Below are 20,044 nucleotides of genomic sequence, written 5' to 3' on the forward strand. Positions count from 1 at the left end.
AAGACCGCAACCCAGAAGATCACATAAAGGTATCATTGCTAACGATTTAAAACAGGGTCACCCCTTAATATTGGTATCATAAAGCAATTTTTGTTTTTTTTAAAGGAAGAATATATCATAGGATAGTATTTCTGTGCCACTATATGTTCTTGGTGTCATAGCCAGCCCCAATAATTACACTTCCTCTGGGTCCAGGTTGACCTGGATTATCCTCCATCCACTGCAATCTGGTACTGGACATGAAAGGAGATGAAACACAATGACTATTCTTTTTTTTTTTGCTGTACAGCAGTGTTTAAGTGACACCAATGGTCTTTTAGGCTATCTGTAAGGGGGACATTCTTCCCACTGGCCAGCAATTTAAGATGCATTCTTCCCATTGATCACCGTGAGCTGTGGATATAGCAACTATAGCAGGGGTTCCCTTAGAAAAAATATTTCAAGGCTTCCCCAATTTTAATAAGGTTAAAAAAGGCTTCTCTAAAGGGACTACAAAAGACTATAATTAGGTCAACTTGGGTACTTACACTTCTACTAATACATTTAATGATGTGTTATTGAGTATGGAGCTGTATTTACTTGTGTCTTTTTTTATATTTGCTTATAATTGAGCTTTAAGTCTAGTTTGAAAGACATATTATTTATTTTTTGTATTCACCTAAAAAGGCTTTAAGGCTTGACTTTATTAGGCTGGGTCTTACATAGTTGTTTTTTTAAAAACGCATGCAAACGTTCCTATTGCGTTTATATGCGTTTTTTATGCACTTTTATTAGCTTTTTAAAGCTTGCCTTTAAAATGCTGGAAAACGTCTATGCCAGGGTTTCCCACTTTTTTTCGCATTTCCCGTGTTTTACCATGTTTTTAATTAATTTGGATATCAAGTGCTCAAAAACACAGTTAAACGTGGGAAACAGTGGGAAAACGTCCAAATAAATTCAATGAAAGCGTTTACCCGCATTTTTGGCCGTTTTTGAAGCCACATCCAAGTAAGTGTTTATTCATTAACAATATATATCATTTCAAAAGTTGTGTAGGTAAAGTAACATTTTACACCCATTGAAACTAACTGCCTAATCCCTGATTTTCATAGCTGATATTACACGTTTATTTTGAGTCTTCAAACACATCAGTATAACCTAGCAACTAATAAACATAGGAAACACTGCGCAGATGTTTTAGGTTATTTTTATGACAATAAATGGAAATGATCCTTACTTATTCATGTTTTTCTTCTCAAAGTGTACACCCCAACATGTACACATACACAAGAATGTAGACTTCATGCAATTCATAAGAAACAAGTGGGCCCCATATTATATGTATGCCTGCCAAGAGCTGGATTTATGCATTCTCTAATCCTTTGTGACTAAACTGGACACAGATTAAGTTGTGGATCAGCTACCGTACAACCTGTTTCGTTGAAGCTCATTTAGGCCAAAAAATAAGTTAAAAAAAAATACTGTAGACATTTAAAGCAAACTTTCATAAATATAAAGAACATCAATGAATGGAGTAATATATTTGTTACATCATTAATGTATTTTTGATTGCAGCTAACGTAAATGCCCAAATCTCCGATGATGTTTTAATATCCTGCAGACTCCGGGTATCATGCTTTCCTCTTCTTCACTAAAGTGCAGGCGTCCCTCTCCTGCACATGATTGCAGTTCTGAGCCCAGGCGCGTCTGCTCTTTCAGATGTATTTAGCAGTGACCCCCAAGTGGTTCGATCCCCAAGCGTGACACTGCTCATGCAGTCAGACCTTGTTACTTGCATGTGTGCTGTTAAAAAAGATGCTGACATTAGGAGAATACAGAGCGATGATCCCATCAGTCATCCTTCACTACCCAATTACAGTTTCATGGCAGGCGGGTGATCAAGCTGAAGTGGAGAAACATCATGCCACCAGCCTGGATCCACTAAGTATTTTGATAGCTCACCTCCACTTTAAGGGGAAAAGTTGGCAAATGCCAATCAGTCAATTTATTGTCCATGTTGAACCACATATTGTAGCTTGTAGTTGTGATGTGTGAAGTTACATGCTATTTCACTGTGGGACTAGCTTGTGCAATGTGCACTTATAGTGCTCTAAAAAGAAGCTGCCAAAACAGTGACAGGTGTAAAACATCATTTGCTGTGGTTATACCCACACAGTTCTAATTATGTCAAAGTGATTCATATACATTTCATTTTTCATTTTATGTTAGCTCCCTTGTGAAATTGTCTTCCTGTCTTAAGCTTCATAGCATCTAGACAAGGTATTAGAGACTAGCAAGTGGTTTTATGGCTATAGAAAGATAATGGATATTATCAAAATTAGGCATAATATGTTGGCATCTATTTAAATAAAAAAAGTAATTTGAAATTTGCAGATTCCATGCCTTTAGCGCTTCTTCTTCCTTTTTCTCTGATATCAGGAGCCACAAGTACAACACACTAGTACAGGAGGCCAGGTCTGGACTTTCTGAACTTTGCCACCTCCTTCTTCCTCCCACGTGTTCCTACTGGTCTGTGAGACAACTCTAATTAGTGATGGGCCAGTAAGAATATGTAGGGGAATGAGGTATTGGTAAACTGTAACAATACCCAAAAGTTCTGGAGCCAGTTTTATTTTTTCTCTAGAAGCTACATTGACTTTGCACAATACAAAAGGTTAAAAAAAAGATACTGCAGGCTCAATCTAGGCTCATTTATTTTTTAGATTTTGTGTTTTGCCAACCTGCAGTATGGGGATACAACTGTTAGGAGGTGTTGTGGGGACCTCTCTGAGCTACTAGTGTGTGTGGGGGTGTCCCTATTTTTAAGTAAAGAAGTAATAAGACCCCCTAACAAGGCAATAAATGTGCTTTTTAAATATACTAGAAAAAAATTAGTAATAAAAAAAAGTCAGGTCTCCAATGTGCTCAAGCTTTATTTCTTATTTTCGTACTCCCATTAGAGTAGAAGTGTTGCTCAAAACATTTTGTGCTATCGAGTTACTACTAGCACATATGTGTCTGCACTGAGCACAGAACTTGGATCTCTTGTACCAGCGCAGCTTGCGTAGGTGATTCAGAAGAAAGGAATTATAATGAAGCTGTTTTCGCTGCTGGCTCTCTCGTTGTTAAATATTTATGCGTATTGGAAGGACAGAGCAGAATGAGTAAGTATTGAGTAAATTTTGTTTTTCTGTGAAAACGTGACCCTTTTTCGTTCTTGGGAGGAGTCTGAGGCCGTTTACAATCTTTGCCTAATCTCGGCTGTCTGGCTGAATAAACCAACTAAGAGCTTGGAACTGTCAATGCAACGTGCTGCAGCTTCACCAAAGCTGAAAAAGATATCATACTTTAACCCTTTTAGTGGAAAACACTTGTTGTGTAAGCAACTCAGATCTTTCAATTGCAAAATTAAAGAGGAACTAAACCTTTCTGACCTCCAAGGCCTCCAATGTAACAAAAACACTGAAAGCAAAGAATAATAATATATAACAACAATGTCACATCATCAAACAATGGAAAAAAATGATAAAATCTCAGAGTGGGGTGGAAAAAGTTGGATCTTCTGAAAATGAAAGCTAGAAATCAGGTTACTAACTAGTTTATCCATGGATTTCAGGTTTGGTAAAAAAATCAAAATCACACGATTTTCTGAAAGGAACTAAAACAATAACCAGGTATAGAACTGTTTCTTCTGGAGCTATCATCCAAACTGAAAAATTGAAAACTGTAGTTAAGTCTGGCAATCTCACACTTTATTACTAGAGGAAAGCTCCTATTTAACTCTGTACGCCACATTGGAGCCATTTCATTTACCAGGGAGAAACCCTGGGAACCCTGGCACCCCCCCTTATCCTATAGGGGCAAGGTGGATACCTGGACAGCTTAATAACTGCCTAATTTTTCAATGTTAAAGCACTTGGGAGAGTTGGGAGATTAACATGTGCAGTCAGGGTTAGAAAAAGGAATCAAAGGCAGGAGAAGCATGGAACTGATGAACTCATCTGTCACTCTGTTCTCTCCTCCTATTGGCATGGTTCTTGGCATGCATTGGCATGCACAGCTGAATGCCTATTTGTGTTGCTTCTCCCTTTCCCAGTGTAAGTGCTGTACGGAGGCTGCAAGTGACTGACACCAAATCAAATTAAGGTATTTGCTTAGCTTGTATTAAAAAAAGATATTCATGATTACATAGCTGTGTGTTTATCTGTCTAGAGCTCAGCTTCAATCATTTCTCTCTGTGAAGGCTCTGTGGTTTACTTTTAATCTGAACTGACATTAGTGAGGTTTATCAGTCTTTTTACTGAAGTGTGGGGTCAAATGAATTCTGCACATTTTTTCTCTTCTTAACTTTCATTCAGCTTTCCTCCCAGTTCATTATTTGTAGATAAAAATGTTGTGTTAGATCCTCAGGATGTTTCTCCATGTGGTATTGTCAGAACTTATCCGGTGACTGATTATAAAATTCCTTCCTCAGTTAACGCCTATAGAAATCTGGCTGAAAGGCTTTCTTTCTTTCCTTTTTTTTATGGGAAAGTTCCTAAATGGTGAGATTTGATTGCAACACTTTAATAGTGTCTTGTGGTGGCACACTTCCACATTGTGTTGTAGAAAGGATACATTTTTCAAGAATTGGCTAGAACCTTCCAGCCTTGGGGTGGAAACGACGGAGGAGCAAATGCAGCCAACTGGTGATGCCAGTATATTTCTACATAAGCTGAGATGCAATGTTAGTTGTCCTAGAGCACAATGGTCTGATACTGATAATTATCTGTCTGCACAATAAAATAGAGCGGACACAATATGTCAGTATGTCTTATTGCATACTCTGCTGTCACAAAGACATGAACCAGTCTGTCTACACTTTTTTATGTAAAAATATAACGAAAGCCACGGTTCATAACACAGATGTGTCTCTTGATACACATATGCATCTTCTACAGGATCCAGCCATGGTTAGCAAAATCATTTTGCTAGTTGGGCTGCAGCTCAAATAATGGTTAAAGTGGCTCAGTCTTGAGAAAAGTATTGGTGCTTATTTCTGTACATACAGTACATATTGCATACAATAGTGGACACCTCTAGGTGACTTCACATATTTTAATATTCATTTTAGAGCACTCCAAGGCACAGACATGGTCAGTATATCTGCAAAACAGATTGAGGCTAGGAAGATGGCACTCCAACAACAAGCAGTGGATCCATTATGCTAATGGGCAGCCGCATTGACCATCAGTGAAACAGGACAGCGGGGAGTCTAAAATACTGACATACTGGTTGCAGTTTGGGTTTTCATAATAGAGTGCCCAAATGTGTGGATAGGGTTAGGTAGGAAGAATTTTGTTGGTTTCTGCATGGTTACTGCCCTCATTTATGACTTTCACGGAATGGTAAGTGGGAAGGGTAGCTGAAAGTTTCTTTATTGATTATATAATTAAATCAGAACTTCAAGCAAGCCAATACTCAAATAAAATGAACATCTGGGGCCTGTTTTTTTTATGCCTAAGGATTTTTATAACGGATTATCTAGTTCTGCAATTTACATAGCTCTGACACACAAAACATCCCTGTGCCAGGGCAAGAGACCTAATTTTTTCTGCTGTAGATAAGCTACCTTTTCAGGTATTGTCCTTACCACCCATCCTATCACTGGACAACGAAGAAACATCAGATTTATGAGCTTACTCTATTCTCTTCTATTTTCACAATATCTTTTGTAATTTTTTTATGCCTAAGGATTTTTATAACGGATTATCTAGTTCTGCAATTTACATAGCTCTGACACACAAAACATCCCTGTGCCAGGGCAAGAGACCTAATTTTTTCTGCTGTAGATAAGCTACCTTTTCAGGTATTGTCCTTACCACCCATCCTATCACTGGACAACGAAGAAACATCAGATTTATGAGCTTACTCTATTCTCTTCTATTTTCACAATATCTTTTGTAAAAACAAAAGCAGTTCAACCAATTGGCAGCTAGCTTCTCTACTCCCAGTCTGTGCAAGTGGCTAATTCCAGGTCAAAACAAAGTAATAACACAGCTTGCAATAAAAATTATGTTTTATGATGTAATAATGATAACATAATTATGTTGATTGTCTTTTATATCTGCTTTTTAATTTAGCTCTAAAGAGCATATTGCCAGTTTAAGGCAGGTTGCAGTGTCTGGGTAAAGCCTGCCTTAACCTAAAATAAATATAAAAGTTGTTTTTCGTTGCTTTTTAAATCTGCTTCCTTCAGTATATAATAGGTGGTGTTTCTGCCTTCTGACTTGTTGTGTCTTTTCCTTGGGTCTCCCAGTTGTGCTCCTGTGCAACTATGGAGACTGCTAGCATTTGCTGGAGACTACTAGCATCTGTGCCACTTCACACTCTTAATGCACATGTCCAGACCAAAGATGTGGAGTTGACCCAAAAAGGCTGCAGAAGATCAGATAGAATAAATAAAAAAAAATAATAAGTCAACAGTGAAAATAAAGCATGAGAATTGTTGAAGATTTGTAGTTCTTTAACAAACAAAAGCCATCCAGTTGAGGATTAGATCTACATTAGAGTTTAGGTTTAGATCCATTTCAATCTAAAAATGCTGAGCCATTCAGCCAGCTTGCACACAGATATTTCAGGCTTGCAAGAACTCATCAGTGAATGTTTATAGACATCACAGCATTTATTTAAACTAACCACAGTTTAACTTCCTTTTGACGTGTGTATGTTTTACAGTTTACCCTGTAACATATAGATGATCATTGACTTTTAGCAAGCAGCGTTTCATATCTCCTGATATTGGGCTATGTATTTTTATGTTCTATCCATAGGATTTCAAATCTTGGCTTTAAGCTGCCAAAAGTATGAGTGAAGCAGACAAATCGTCCATTATAATAATTGTACTGCTGCCGGCTGTAAAAGTTTATTATGTTTACATTACATCATCTTTGATGACCTATTAGGTCTCTTGTATTCCTTCAAATCGTCATTGCTGTTGACCTTTGTCATGCGTCTATAAATTACTGTAATTATAGCATTTTTTTGATTGGAGTTATGTTCAGCCCTTCCCTTTATGGACAAACTGATGGTGAAAAATGCAGAAACTCTTCCTCAGGGCCATTTCCATCATTACACAAAGCCATTTTCTGTTGTTCTGAAATGGCATACAAAATGGAAAAAAAAGCTCTTTTGCATCTTAGACCTTCTCATTAAATAGGAAATATTTGTGTGCTTGGAATATGTGAATTTCAGATTTCCCTGTTATGTATGTACTACATCAATAAACGGTTTCCTGTGAAACGTTTAAGGCATTATATCTGTATGTTGTAGGATATTAAGACTTCTGTAAGGGTTGTTAAACCATGACAAACCTAAGAAAAGATGGCCATTAAGCCTGGTTTATTAAAGCTCTCCAAGGCTGGGGAGGATACAGTTTTATCAGTGAAACTGGGTGATCCAGAAAACCTGGAATTTATTTACTAAAGTAATTTGCTATTTGTTAGCAAATGTTTTCAATCCTGGACCAGATCTGTTCCAGGTTTGGAGGATCATCAGCTTTATTGATGAAAGTGTATTCTCTCCAGCTTTGGAGATCTTTAATAAATCAGGGGCAGTGTCTTCATCTTGTATCTCTAACTGGCAATGTAGAAGGCTTGAACAAATAGAGGCAAAAGGCCTGCAGAGTGTGTGGAGTTGGCATTGAGAAGGAGTTATTACCTTTATACCTTCATACAATTTCATACAAAAAATGAAACAATACAGACAAGAAGGAACACAAAGGTAAAAGAAAAGGAACGCAAAGAAACAAAAAGAAACTATAAATGAACATAGTGCATTATGCAAATACACCTTATTCTACAAGAAAAAAAGGTATTAATAAGATATCAGTAAAAGGCACTGGGAGTGTACATAAGAGAGAAAAGAGGACAACTTACAAGATCCTGGAACAGTCAGTCCATTTGCTTCAATGCGTTTTAAAGGCATGCATTTAAAGAGGAACTAAACTGAAAACGTCAAAAAAAATACACTAACATTCAATCCCGCAGTGCAGTCCAATTGCTCCAGGGGTGTCCTGCGTCGTCCCAATGTTGGTCTCGGAGCCAGCGCTCAGGGCGCCGCCATCTTCTGCTCTTCTTTCTTGTTCTTCATCCTACGTCACCCGACCCAGGCACAAGATCGGGTGACGTAGGGTGAGAAATAAGATTCGGGCTCGGGCATGTGCATATGGAGCACTCAAGAGCCTCCTGGGATGCGTGACCTAGATATCCTGGGAGGCTTTGTGCTCCCATTCATTCTCAATCACCTAGGCGGTCTAGAATTAGGGGGCGGTGCTGCCCCCTTTTTTATTTGAAAAAAAAGTGTTGCACAGAGTTTTTACTTTTTTACTACGTAAATGGGTTGTCTACCCTTTTATGTAAAGTGAAATTTCTGAGTTTAGGTACGCTTTAAGATGAATGTTTTACATTTGGTAGAAATCAAGTATATGGTTGCTATAGGATTTCTAGGCCTGTTTTAAAGAGAAGGTCATATACTATTCTTGTCCTAAAGTGACTCTCTTCCCTTCTGTTTTCAGCCTCTTGTGAATTATCAAATAACATCCACAAAGGCATTAATGTTTTATTCAATATCATATTCCAGTGATCTGTACACCAATATATCAGCTGTATGTTATTAATCAAATAATCCAGAAGATGATTCCCCTTCTCTCACCCATTTTGTTTTTTTACATTTGCTTTTAAATCTTAAGTATGGATGCCAGACGTCAGAGAGAATTCAATAACACAAAATACTTTACATGCTGGATTCATTAACAGCTAGTTAAGCCTCATTTTTAACTGATGACAGAATGCTAAAGTCACTCTACAGTTTCAGATATTTATGGTCAAATGTGTTTTCAATTAGACATATGTCATCCCATAGACAGGCAGATAACCTGCAGCTAAACGTCTAGCTGGGACATAATATGAAAGCTATAGATTTCTAACACGTGAGTACGACCATTAGGTTATTCGGCCCTCCCCTCAGGCACGTTGTCTTGGTGTCACCTTTGACTCGGCCCTCTCATTCACCCCCCATATTCAGAACATTTCCAGGTCCTGTCACTTTCACCTACTAATAATAATAATAATAATAAATTCCCGTTCAAATGAGTTTTTAGCCAATGTTGCTAATTTCCAGTACAAGTCAAATCCACATTTTGCATTATTGTGCCAAATTATCACATTTTCTTAGAAAAATAAACTTTCTCTACTTAGTACACACAATTTCAAAAAATAAATTGCTTTTCTTGGAAGTTTGCATGATATTAATATAAATTATGAGGAACGTCTGTAATTGGCTTATAATTTTGTTTTTCCTACTGTCTGACCATGCTGACTGTCATTCTGGAACCGATATCTCAGTTTTCAGGGTAGTTAGTATTTGTATCCAGAAATAGGGGTACTGCACTGTTCTGCCTTACTCCCTAATGTCTGTCATCCAGTGGCCCTAAAATACTCCTACGTGGGTATGCTGGAACAACCTTCATGTTATCGTTCACATACAGAAAACCTAAGTTTCCTGTATGTACTCTCCTTAAAATGAGGGCAACATTGTAGGTAGGCATATGTTTAAAAATTTGAAGAAAGAAAAAAAATGGAGGTTCATTTTTTATTTTAAACCTTTAAGAAAAAATTTAGTTTGTGGATATGTGTCATTTAATGTAATAGTTTTACCAGTATGCAAGCCTGACAACCTTTAAAGGTTGGCGGAAAGGTATTCTGCTTGATTCCGACAACTAATATTGTTAAAGTGTAAATAAACCAATGATGAAATGTAACATACACGTCCTTAGATGCAATGGCTACATTTGTTTTTCTCTCTTAAATTCAATTTCTGCAAATACAGAAAATGCCCCATCAATCGTAGTAGAAATCCAGTGTCCTTGTAACCTCCTTTGCACTGAATTCACTGACAATCAGTTCTTGGCAGTTCCCTTTTCTGTACTACATAGCACCAGCCTTCTATGTAATACAAATGCAGGGAGGGAGATGTTGGGTTTACCTACAGATTTCAAGTTGACATTCATTACATTCCACTAAATTCCCTCTGAAAGTGTTACAATCTATCATTGAGTGTAACTATCTCTCCATGTAGCCTTGGTTTTTAGAGAACTCAGCTGCTTTTGTCTGTTCTAAGCTAATGTGTATTATAGATACCTGTGGAATTCAACTTTTCTTTTTTTTTTCCTATGCCCTTAACTTAGCTAGAAAAGCTGTTCTATCTGACCTATCATTCCTAATTGCAGACCAGCTGGCTTCAAATCTCTTTTGTGTGTATTTGGTATAATTTGAAATGTCACGTTTTTCTTTCTGATAAAATAGTTTATTAGATAGCCAGCAAATATATCCAAAAATAGTGAAACAATGAACCTGAACATTCCTTTTTAGGCAAGAGATATCCTTATAATACATGATTTTGTAGCTGGTAGACATGAATCCAAAATATGTCTAAATCTAGCCAAGGTTTGTGTAATAAATGTAAAAACAAAATACATATTGCCTAAGTACTTGGTGTGTAAAAAGAGCAATTGAGGTTGACTGGAGTACTTTAGAAACTTTATTTGGCTACTAATGTCAAATTGTTTTTTTTATTTCATTCCTTAACCTTTACCTCTATAAATTACTCATGGTGCTTCACATTACAAGTGTAAATGTAAATCCCTGGTCCCCATAGCACATTTTTTATAGACAAACCAATGGTCAGCCTAACTTATCCTTTCTAAAGCAACTCATGAGGCATCTGACATTTTGCATCCCTATTAACAAGCTGCTATGCTATTTTTGGCTAGTGGTCTATATGGCACATGTATTTAAACCTTTTAACATTGCCTGTTTTCACCCATTTTATGGTGCTCAGTAAGCAGATCCTATCTGTGCCATACAAAGTCAGTGGCCAGTGGAAGAGACAGAACCCCTGTGAAAGCACTTTATTTGATGGCCAATGAAAATGCACTCATGGAGACAGCAGTCAGTGTTAATGCCCTTGTTAGATTGGTGGTCAGTGTAAATACTCCAATTGCGTTGGTTGACGGGGTCTAGGGTAAAAAGATAATGCATTTTTAGAAAGTCTATGTGTACTAGTGGGAATACAGAAAGTATACAAATATAAGTGACATAGGCAATACACCAGCATATACATGGAACTGGAAGATTGGAAGACCTGTTTAGTGTAGGTAATGGAACAGTATGGAAGCTTGCAGTGATCAGTATGAGCTCAGTTTAAGTTCAGAACATAAGTAGGTCTCGAAGATGTTCTATCTCAAGACGTGCATATGAAAGGACTCTACTGTTTTCTGTCAGGGTGGAAAGATTTGCAATCTACAAGTCTACGAGGACCTTTTTTGCATATGGTGAACACATGCAGGAAAATGAGCGAAAAGGGGCACATAAAGTTCATGTGCATGACCTGAGTTATATGTTTGTTTCCGGACATTAGGAAGTAGGGATGTAGCATAAAACAGATTGATTGCAATCAGTCAACTATTGCAGTAACTTCAGATTCAATATATTATTTTAATCATAGGTGCATCGGCCGTTGTGTATTAAGTATTAGATATTAGGCATTATTATTAGTGATATTAGCTATTAGATAAAAGGCCAAAGCCTTGAGCTCCTCTGAAAATATCCATTTGTTGGCCTAAAACAATAGGCAAATTGTATCTGGTTTTATAAAACTAAATAAATTCATAAAAGTAAAAGTTTATCCAAACCCAAGAACAAAACTTTTGCTAGGATTTACATACATTTACATACACTTGAAGTGAATGAATAAAGAACAAAGTGAAAAAAGGTTAAGTACTGTAATTATAAAACTTGATGTGCAGGATGTCAGGTAAGGTAATTTACATTTATGCATTCTAATTGTGCATGCAGTTTTTATGGCTCGAGTTCCATTTTAAATAGAAGTTGGGATCTGCAGGTGAAAGGAGAAACATACAGTCATGTGATATTCTTGCCGTTGTCTATGTTGATGAAGTTGGAGACCCTTCACTGTTGCCTAAGCGTTTAACTCATCAATGGAGGTTTATTCTTTGCATTATTTCCCTTCAGACTAAAGAACAATAACTATAATTTATATATCTTTGCTTCTTTTGCACTCTAACCCAGTTCTGCTAAAGTACGTTCCACTTTTTGATCCTCCCAAATCTGTGTCTAAAGAGTAGACATTGCCCCATATATCGCTATACATCATGTTACTGCATTGCTACTCCAAACCAAGAGAGAGCATATGTAGCAATGGAAATTTGTACATTCTCTTGCTTATACAGTTAGTTGAAGATTTTGATCAGCCACACGGCGGTCTGTGTCTAATGCACAGCTGGTTACCATTACATTTAATATACAAAACTGTCTCAGTGCCCCCTAAATAGGTTTACTTGGAAGTCTTTGGGTAATATCCAAGAATTAAACCTCCATTCCATAAAAGATTTATCACTTGGGGAAATGTGTATGCATTTCAGACAAACCCCCCACCCTATGGTTTCTCTCCTGCGGAATCTTTTGTTTATTACATTTGAGAGGCCTCTTCTGTTACTGTGAGCTGGAAAAACACAGCTTTGATTAACGAGAGCTGCCTGCAAGCAGAGGAGATGACAGACTGCAAGCACTGATGTCATTTTATCAAAACAATAGTGCACATTGTCACCAACCAAACTGTTCTACACTTTACGCAGAGTTTTTATTGTGATAATGCAATCAGAGGCAGTTTATGAAATGACAAGTAGAATAGGCTTTCCTCGTTTAAAGTAAACCAATGATTTCAGTTTTCTGTATCCAGAAGATAAAATTATTTCATAGCCAATTTTTTTCCTTCCTTAGGTACAGTTATTTAAAGGGTAAGTTCTTTCATATATTAGAAAAACCAACTTTGCAAATATGAGAAGATATCCTGTGTTTCATTTAATCATAAATTTCTCACTGTCCAGTAGGCACAGGACCATCTTGTTGTTAATGTCCTTTACAGTCTTCCAAGTAGTCATGGATGCACAAGGCTCAGGGATCAATCCAAAGTGAATGAACTTAACAGTTGACTAAAGCAAAACAATTGATTTTGAGTCCTCAGTTATATCTGGACGAATCAGATGTGTAAATAAATATCAATCAAAAGTTTGGAAATTATGTTTATTATTTATTATTATTATGATTATTATTAACAACAATATTAATAATACTAATAATATTATTAATAATAATGAAAAAAACAGGATTTATATAGCGCCAACATATTACGCAGCACTGTACAATAAAAAGGGGTTGCAAATGACAGACAGATACAGACAATGACACAGGAGGAGGGGAAGACCTTGCCCCGAAGGAGGTGGGGGGAGTAATCTTGTATCTCAACCTATTTCCCATGAGTGATACTGATTGGTGATTGGTGGAGCAGTTGGTGGAGTACATATATTTTTTATGCTGTCCCCATATCTTGCTTTATAAAAGCTAAGCAAGTATTAAAAGTATAAAAAAAATAACTCATTAAATAATAGGTAGTAATGATAATATTAATCATACAAAAAGGAAGCTGTCTTGGTCTTGATTGATCATTGTTGTCCTGTAACATCATGTACTAAGGAGGGGGCTACACAAATCTTTTGAGGACTGGGATTGCATATATTTTTTTTATTATTAATATTGTTTTAATAAATATTTAATATTAGTGATTTTACAAACCTACTCTTTTGAAAATAATATTTTCATTTTTAATTACCTATCTAGCTATAATTTAAAGGCTCTTTTTAACTGGAACATAGTGCCAGGCGTTGTCAAGTCCAGGTGTGGGTTGACCACTATTTTCAATGGCAAGGCATAGTTCTTGTTTTAATGTGGTATATAAAGGCAAAAACTGGTTTTACTTTAACAATCACTTAGAACAGTTAACTTGTGTGCCAAGTCCACATTGCTGAACGTTTTGAGGCAAAAGAAGTTACTTGAAATTTTCTTATACTTATAGTCTAATCTTGAACAGATTTGGTTAGCTATGTTGATGATGTGGATGTAGGGCCTTGTAGGCGTCAACTGCCTACTGTTTATCATTTTGGGGATCTTAGGTTTGATTGGAGAACTAAAAACATGCTGATGGCTTTCAAATGGAAAGGTGTTTTTTTTTTGTTAATCCTAATGAGTATGTTCAATTACAAGGCATATATTACGAGTATGTTGGCTATGAACCATGTTTTAGACTAGGGAATTCCCCATAAACTGTACCTTGATATCTGTCAGTTTATCAGTGTAAAGATTTGTAATTTGCTAATCTGGAAATTATTGCTACAGTCATTATTGAGGCATGTGGTAAACTGAGATGTTACAGGTCTGAAGAATCCTTTAATGTGATTTTCCTCTTTTATATACATAGTACACATGTGCCTTTTTCTGTAGCCAGATTACAGTTTATAATTTGTTTTTACTCCTTGTAAGTGAAGAAAAGATATTTTACAATGGTCAGGAAAAACTTAAAATAAATAAAAAGAAACGTTTATTATGAACTTTTTATCACATGAAGGAGGATGGTCTATAAAGAAAATAAGAAAAAATATATTTCTTTTCTGTGCCATATGTTTTACTAGGCTAAAATAAAAGGTGACAGAATGAGATAGCTGTATGTGCAGCTGCTAGGGGAAAGTTGGCACTGGTTTGGGGCTTCTAGTCAGGCGGTGCCCTTAGTAATAGATATACTATTGATGCTTTATCCAGTTTTTATAATCTGGGTGCTTTTTATATGAAGCATTTTAAGACACTGTCTTCCATAGGATATCCAAAACCTTTGGTGCTTTTGTTTTACAAATACGGACCAAGCCACTGTGATGTAGGGCTCTGGCACACTCTCTTAGCCGCACCACTGACTAAAGAGACAAAAAATGTAAAATATCAAAATCCACTTGTTTCTAATGTTTTGTAGAGGCCTTATTGTCAGAAGGTGGTTTAAATCCAAAATATTTGTCACAGTTGCTAAAGTTGCATTTGACATTTTTTGACCACATAACCATGGTCTTTGTAGAAGCTGCAGAGACTTCCTGTATTTAGATGCTTCTTATTTTATACCTGTCCATGGAATTAAACTAACTAACTAACTAGGAGATATTTAAAATATCTCTTAATATATAGATATCTGTCTTTGTCACAGGAGCCAGCTTTTTATACTATGTGCATTGATTTGTAGCATTGCCAAGTTAGTTCCTGAACCCTGGAACATACTAGTCTGGGAATCAGCAGATTGGGGAGCATGATGGACATGTGCAGCTACAGTATGGCAGTCATAAAAGAGAGAAGACTGGAGCTGAGGGCTGAGGCCACAGGTGGAGGGCTGGACATGCATGGAAGGGGGGGGGGGGTCTCAGGTCTGTGGTTGTGATTTATAGGCTTGGGCAGTTGGCAGGTCCTCAAGGGTGGTATCCAAGTTTTGTTTGGGCAGTGGGGAATCACCTTAGGTGGGGTGTATCCGGAAGGTGGAGAGGTTACAGAACAGGTAACTACAATATGGATGCTGGTGAAGGGGCTGCTTTGTTATGGGTAACGTTAGTGTAGTATGGCTGGGGACATAATAATTAGGGATTGGCAAACCCCATTTGGAGGTGGTAAAAGGATGGCCCGCCTTGAGGACCAAGAGCCAAGTGTTAAGATGGTTAAAGGATTCTGGGGGTTCATTTGGGTACTTAAAGGGAGGGACTATTGTGTTGGAAGTTTTGGGGATATTTAGGTAAAAAAATTATATTACATGAGAAGATGTCATGGTTGTTGAGAATTATGCATAAATTTATTTTTTGATATGTATATTTACGTTTATTGTAAGTTAATAAAGCGGCTGTTTTCAGCCATTTAATCCAGCAGTGGGTTTTGTGTCATTTTTGGGGGCTTGTGGGAGGTTACATTGAGGGTGTTTAGAAGGTGGCTGGGCAGCTAGAGGGGGAATTGGGCATCTGGGCTCCCCTACTCATGACATATTGATATTTTGATTTTTGGGTGGACATCTGCTTTAAACTACTATATTTAACAACACTTTTGGTAAATGAATTAGGACCAAAATAAAGAATGAAGAACACATAAAGTATACTTGAATATTCTAGGTAGAAACTAATAGCTGCAAAAATGCTTAATAAGCAAGCTAGCATTATTATAAAATCATTGTGTTGGCTTGTAATTTAATTCCTCCTCTCTATAAAGCAAACAAAAAGCTATAGTACTTGGCACACACTTTCTGTTGGAATCTCGAACTTTCTTTAGGGGCAGAAAATACATCTCCTTTTGTAAAAGGATACATTTCATGGTAACAAACAATTTTCATTTGTGCTTCTTTGTTCACTTTGTCTCAAGTTAAGCCTTGTTTTGTTTGGTTTTTCATTCTGTGCCTGGAATTTTTGGTGCCAATGATTATTATCAGACCTCATAACTGAGTGACATATATGTCAGAGTCACTCTCTCCTCTGCCTAAGTATCTGTCAAGTATCCTTCAATGTAAATGACAAGCACACTTACACAAATTGCCACTTACTCAACTGTGTGTTTGGTCACTTGTCCTTCTGAAATTGTGGCAATGTAGTTGACAAAAATAAGAATGTTTGTAGGACCGATTATTGGAAGCTCGTCACAGAACAAGGATAAGGTATGATTGTGCTTCATTTAATTCTTACTGCACGTGGGAACCTAAACCATATATCAATGTAATCAGACCCCCTCCTTGCTTTAACTGCATAAAAGCCTACCGTGGATATTTTCCTTCATTTATGGATTCTTAAATAAACAGTTTAGTATTTATATATGGTATAGGAGGTTGCTACTTACAAATATGGAATCCTGTAGCCTCCATTATTCCTAAAGTCAAAATGTTTGAGGTTTTCTTCGTATAGAACTAAAAAGGGTAAGACCGGTACCAGGATATAACTGACTCACTGGGCCTGATTTATTATAGCTCCAAGGCTGGAGAGGATACACTTTCATCAGTAAAGCTTGGGGATTCAGCAAACCTATACCATTTTAAACCTGAGTTATGGAAAATATATACTTGCAGTAAGTATCCATTCAAATTGCAAGGGTTTAATGCTTGTTTATGTCTAGGAGGAGTATAAAAAAAATTGCTTACCTTATTCCATACTCCTGTAGGCTACCTCATGGCACACAACTGGTCCCCTTAAGTGGGTTATCTTGTTTGGGTGATTCTCTTTGCTGCACCATCACTCGAATGTCATCATGAACAATGCAGGACCAGCAGTCCTTCATTGAGCCTGTTTTATTAAAGCTCCCCAAGGCCAGAGATGATACACTTTCATCATGAATCCTAGACCCGATCCATTGCAGGTTTGCTGAATTGCCCAACTTCACTGATGAAAGTGTATTCTCTCCAGTCTTAGAGAGCGTTAATAAATCAGGCCCATTGCAAGGACACTAGCCCTGATTTATTAAAGTTCTCTAAAGCTGGAGAGAATACGCTTTCATCAGTGAAGCTGGGTGATACAGAAAATCTGGAGTGGTTTTCCTAAAAGTCATTAGGTATTTGTTAGCAAATGTTTTCAATTCTGGACCAGATCCATTTCAAATTCGCTGGATCATCCAGCTTCACTGGTGAAAGTGTATTCTCTTCAGCCTTGGAGAACTTTAATAAATCAGGGCCACTGAGTGAGGGCCTGCTCACAACCTAGAGTAAGAATTAAAGAAAAATGGAGATCAGAGAAAAATATTGCCTGCGCAGAGAGTTAAGAATAAAGTAGTTATACCTGCTCATTATGTTACCCCTAGATAAAAACAAGAATTTAAAGTTAGCGGTGCAGGGAAGCCCCACTAAAAGGCTCACTTTTTATTAAAATAAAGTGTTATTTAATAATAAATCAAGTTAAAAGAAGTACTTTCTAAACTATAACATTTGCATTCTTCCTCTCAGAGAGGAAGTTACGCATTACAGAGAAGCAGACACATGAGAATCTGACAGCAGTAGGTTTAGGAGAACATAGCCTGGTATATAGTGAATGGACCTTCTGCCCATTCTGGCTCAGTAACCTAGTCTGACAGATCTGTGATCTCACAAATATTGTTAGCTATGGGTATATATCTGTAATCGTCATTATATGATATTTTATATGAATGTATTTTTGATAACTTTAGCCTTACTGCTTTCATAAATTTTAGCCTTATTTATAGCATGTTCCATAAGCACTGTGCATCTGTGACACCACAATGCTTTCTTTTTATTCATACACTTTGTTGAATGGTGTTAATATAGAGATAACCTAAAACACAGACTGGTAAACCACAAGCCTTGTTATCACAATATCAGTAAGGGTAGAGGGTCCCTGGTTGACATCTATGCGGCCACATTATCTTTGCACTACACTCATCATGGCAGGGCACAAAAAGAAGTGGTACCATGCGTTGTGGTGTACACTGGGTACACTGTACACTGTCATGAGACACAAGTTAGACCATACCATGTGGCACCACATGCCAAAATGTATTTTCACACTGTAGTTTCACACTGCAGAACTGTAAACTGAATTTTTGTCAAGTTTGCTAAGGTGCAGCTGTAAAGATGAGTGAGACCAAACTTTGTTCAGAGTGTTTGTCCTTTATCTGTATTTTTCATAAAAAAAACTCTGTTGATACAATTCTTCATACATCTTCACCATGTTTTTGTGCATCATTTGCACTATGGGTATAGAAAGTCACATAATTCTTTAGGTTTTCAACAATCCAGTTATTACATAGTTCCTCCGAGCTGCAAGCTGCAATGAAGTCATGTGGATAAGGAGATTTGTTATACTTTGTTGATGGTACTTACAATAAGAACAGTGTACTTAATGCTTCCTCTTTATGTGTTTTAGGTCCTATCCCCGAAGCTCTATGTCGGCTCTCACCTGTTACTGAATCTCACCCCGTCCAAGCCTTGTTGGAAAGCTACAATGTTTTATCTGGCTGCGCAAGCAAAGGAACAATACGTTATCCCCAAGAGGTCCATATCATAAATCTGAAATGTGTAGAGGAAGACCCCTGTCAAAGTGAAAAAGAGGTATGTATGATTTACGGTATAATCTGTTCGGCAATGTTTCCTGGAAGCACAATATTATACCTTGGCCTATTGTTTTAGGCTGCCATTACTATCACTGCCGGCGATCCTGTCACTGATAGAACATCCTGCAGTGTTTACACAAAAATTCTTCACACAGGACAGCTGGAATGAAGTTAAAGCGACACTTACATAATTCGTTATTTTTTGTAAATGAAAGTAAAGATGGCACAGCATCAGCAGTAAAACACATGGAGCGTTTTGTGACACAGCATGGAGTGGTCTACTGCTGTTTGCAACAGTACCAGCTGCAAGTTACCCAACATTCTACAAAAAAATATTTTAAGGATTTGTTATGTTTGTTATGAGCATTAGCTGTAGCAACATGAACCACAAGTTAACTAAAATTTTAGCTTGTTAAAACAGTTTAGCTTAAAGAGAAACTGAAAACTGCGCCGACATCTTCTCCTCTTCTTCCTGGTTCTTCATCCCCCGTCAGCCATCCCAAGCGGGAGGTTGGAAAAAAATTTGCCGATCTCACTGCGCATGCGTGAGATCAGCATGTTTTTCTGCTTGCGCGAAAAGGCTCCTTCTGCACATGCCTGAAATGCTTGTGTGCATGCACAGAAGGAGCACCCAGGAGCCTCCCGGGATGCGTGACGTAGGAAGCTTTGTGCTCCAGTTCATTTTCGATCACCTAGGCGGTTGAGAATTATGGGGTGGTGCTGCACCCTTTACACTTAAAAAAAAAGACCCATAATTTTTACTTTACATAAAAGGGTTGTCTACCCTTTATTGTAAAGTGAAATTTCTGAGTTTAGGTACACTTTAATAAGGATGACTGGGATATGAGTTATTTATTATAAACTGGCATAGAAAACAGAACTTTAATACTTTTGTAGTCGGATATAGGTTCTTCATCTTTCTGGTGATACCTTACCCTTTTTACTTTTGATTTAATGAAAGCAGCATTCATTGAATGACTGAGCAGGGACAACCATTATACTTTCCTATTGAGGAGAGCACAGCAAAACTTTAGAGGCATGCTTAGTGTATG

At 37.2% G+C, this 20,044-nt stretch overlaps 1 protein-coding gene across 4 annotated transcripts in view; it reads left to right on the forward strand.

Annotated features, from left to right (window-relative positions):
* The window catches only part of TGFBR3 (transforming growth factor beta receptor 3), a 126,591-nt gene that overhangs the window by 21,887 nt on the left and 84,660 nt on the right, over positions 1-20,044 (forward strand). For all 4 annotated transcript variants that reach the window (XM_072419891.1, XM_072419893.1, XM_072419894.1 and 1 more), the window contains exon 3: positions 18,806-18,990. In XM_072419891.1, coding sequence (XP_072275992.1) covers positions 18,806-18,990 — 185 coding nt within the window. The remainder of the gene's footprint in view (positions 1-18,805; positions 18,991-20,044) is intronic.

The sequence above is a fragment of the Pyxicephalus adspersus genome, chromosome 8, assembly GCF_032062135.1.
Source record: "Pyxicephalus adspersus chromosome 8, UCB_Pads_2.0, whole genome shotgun sequence".
Taxonomy (NCBI): Eukaryota; Metazoa; Chordata; class Amphibia; order Anura; family Pyxicephalidae; genus Pyxicephalus; species Pyxicephalus adspersus.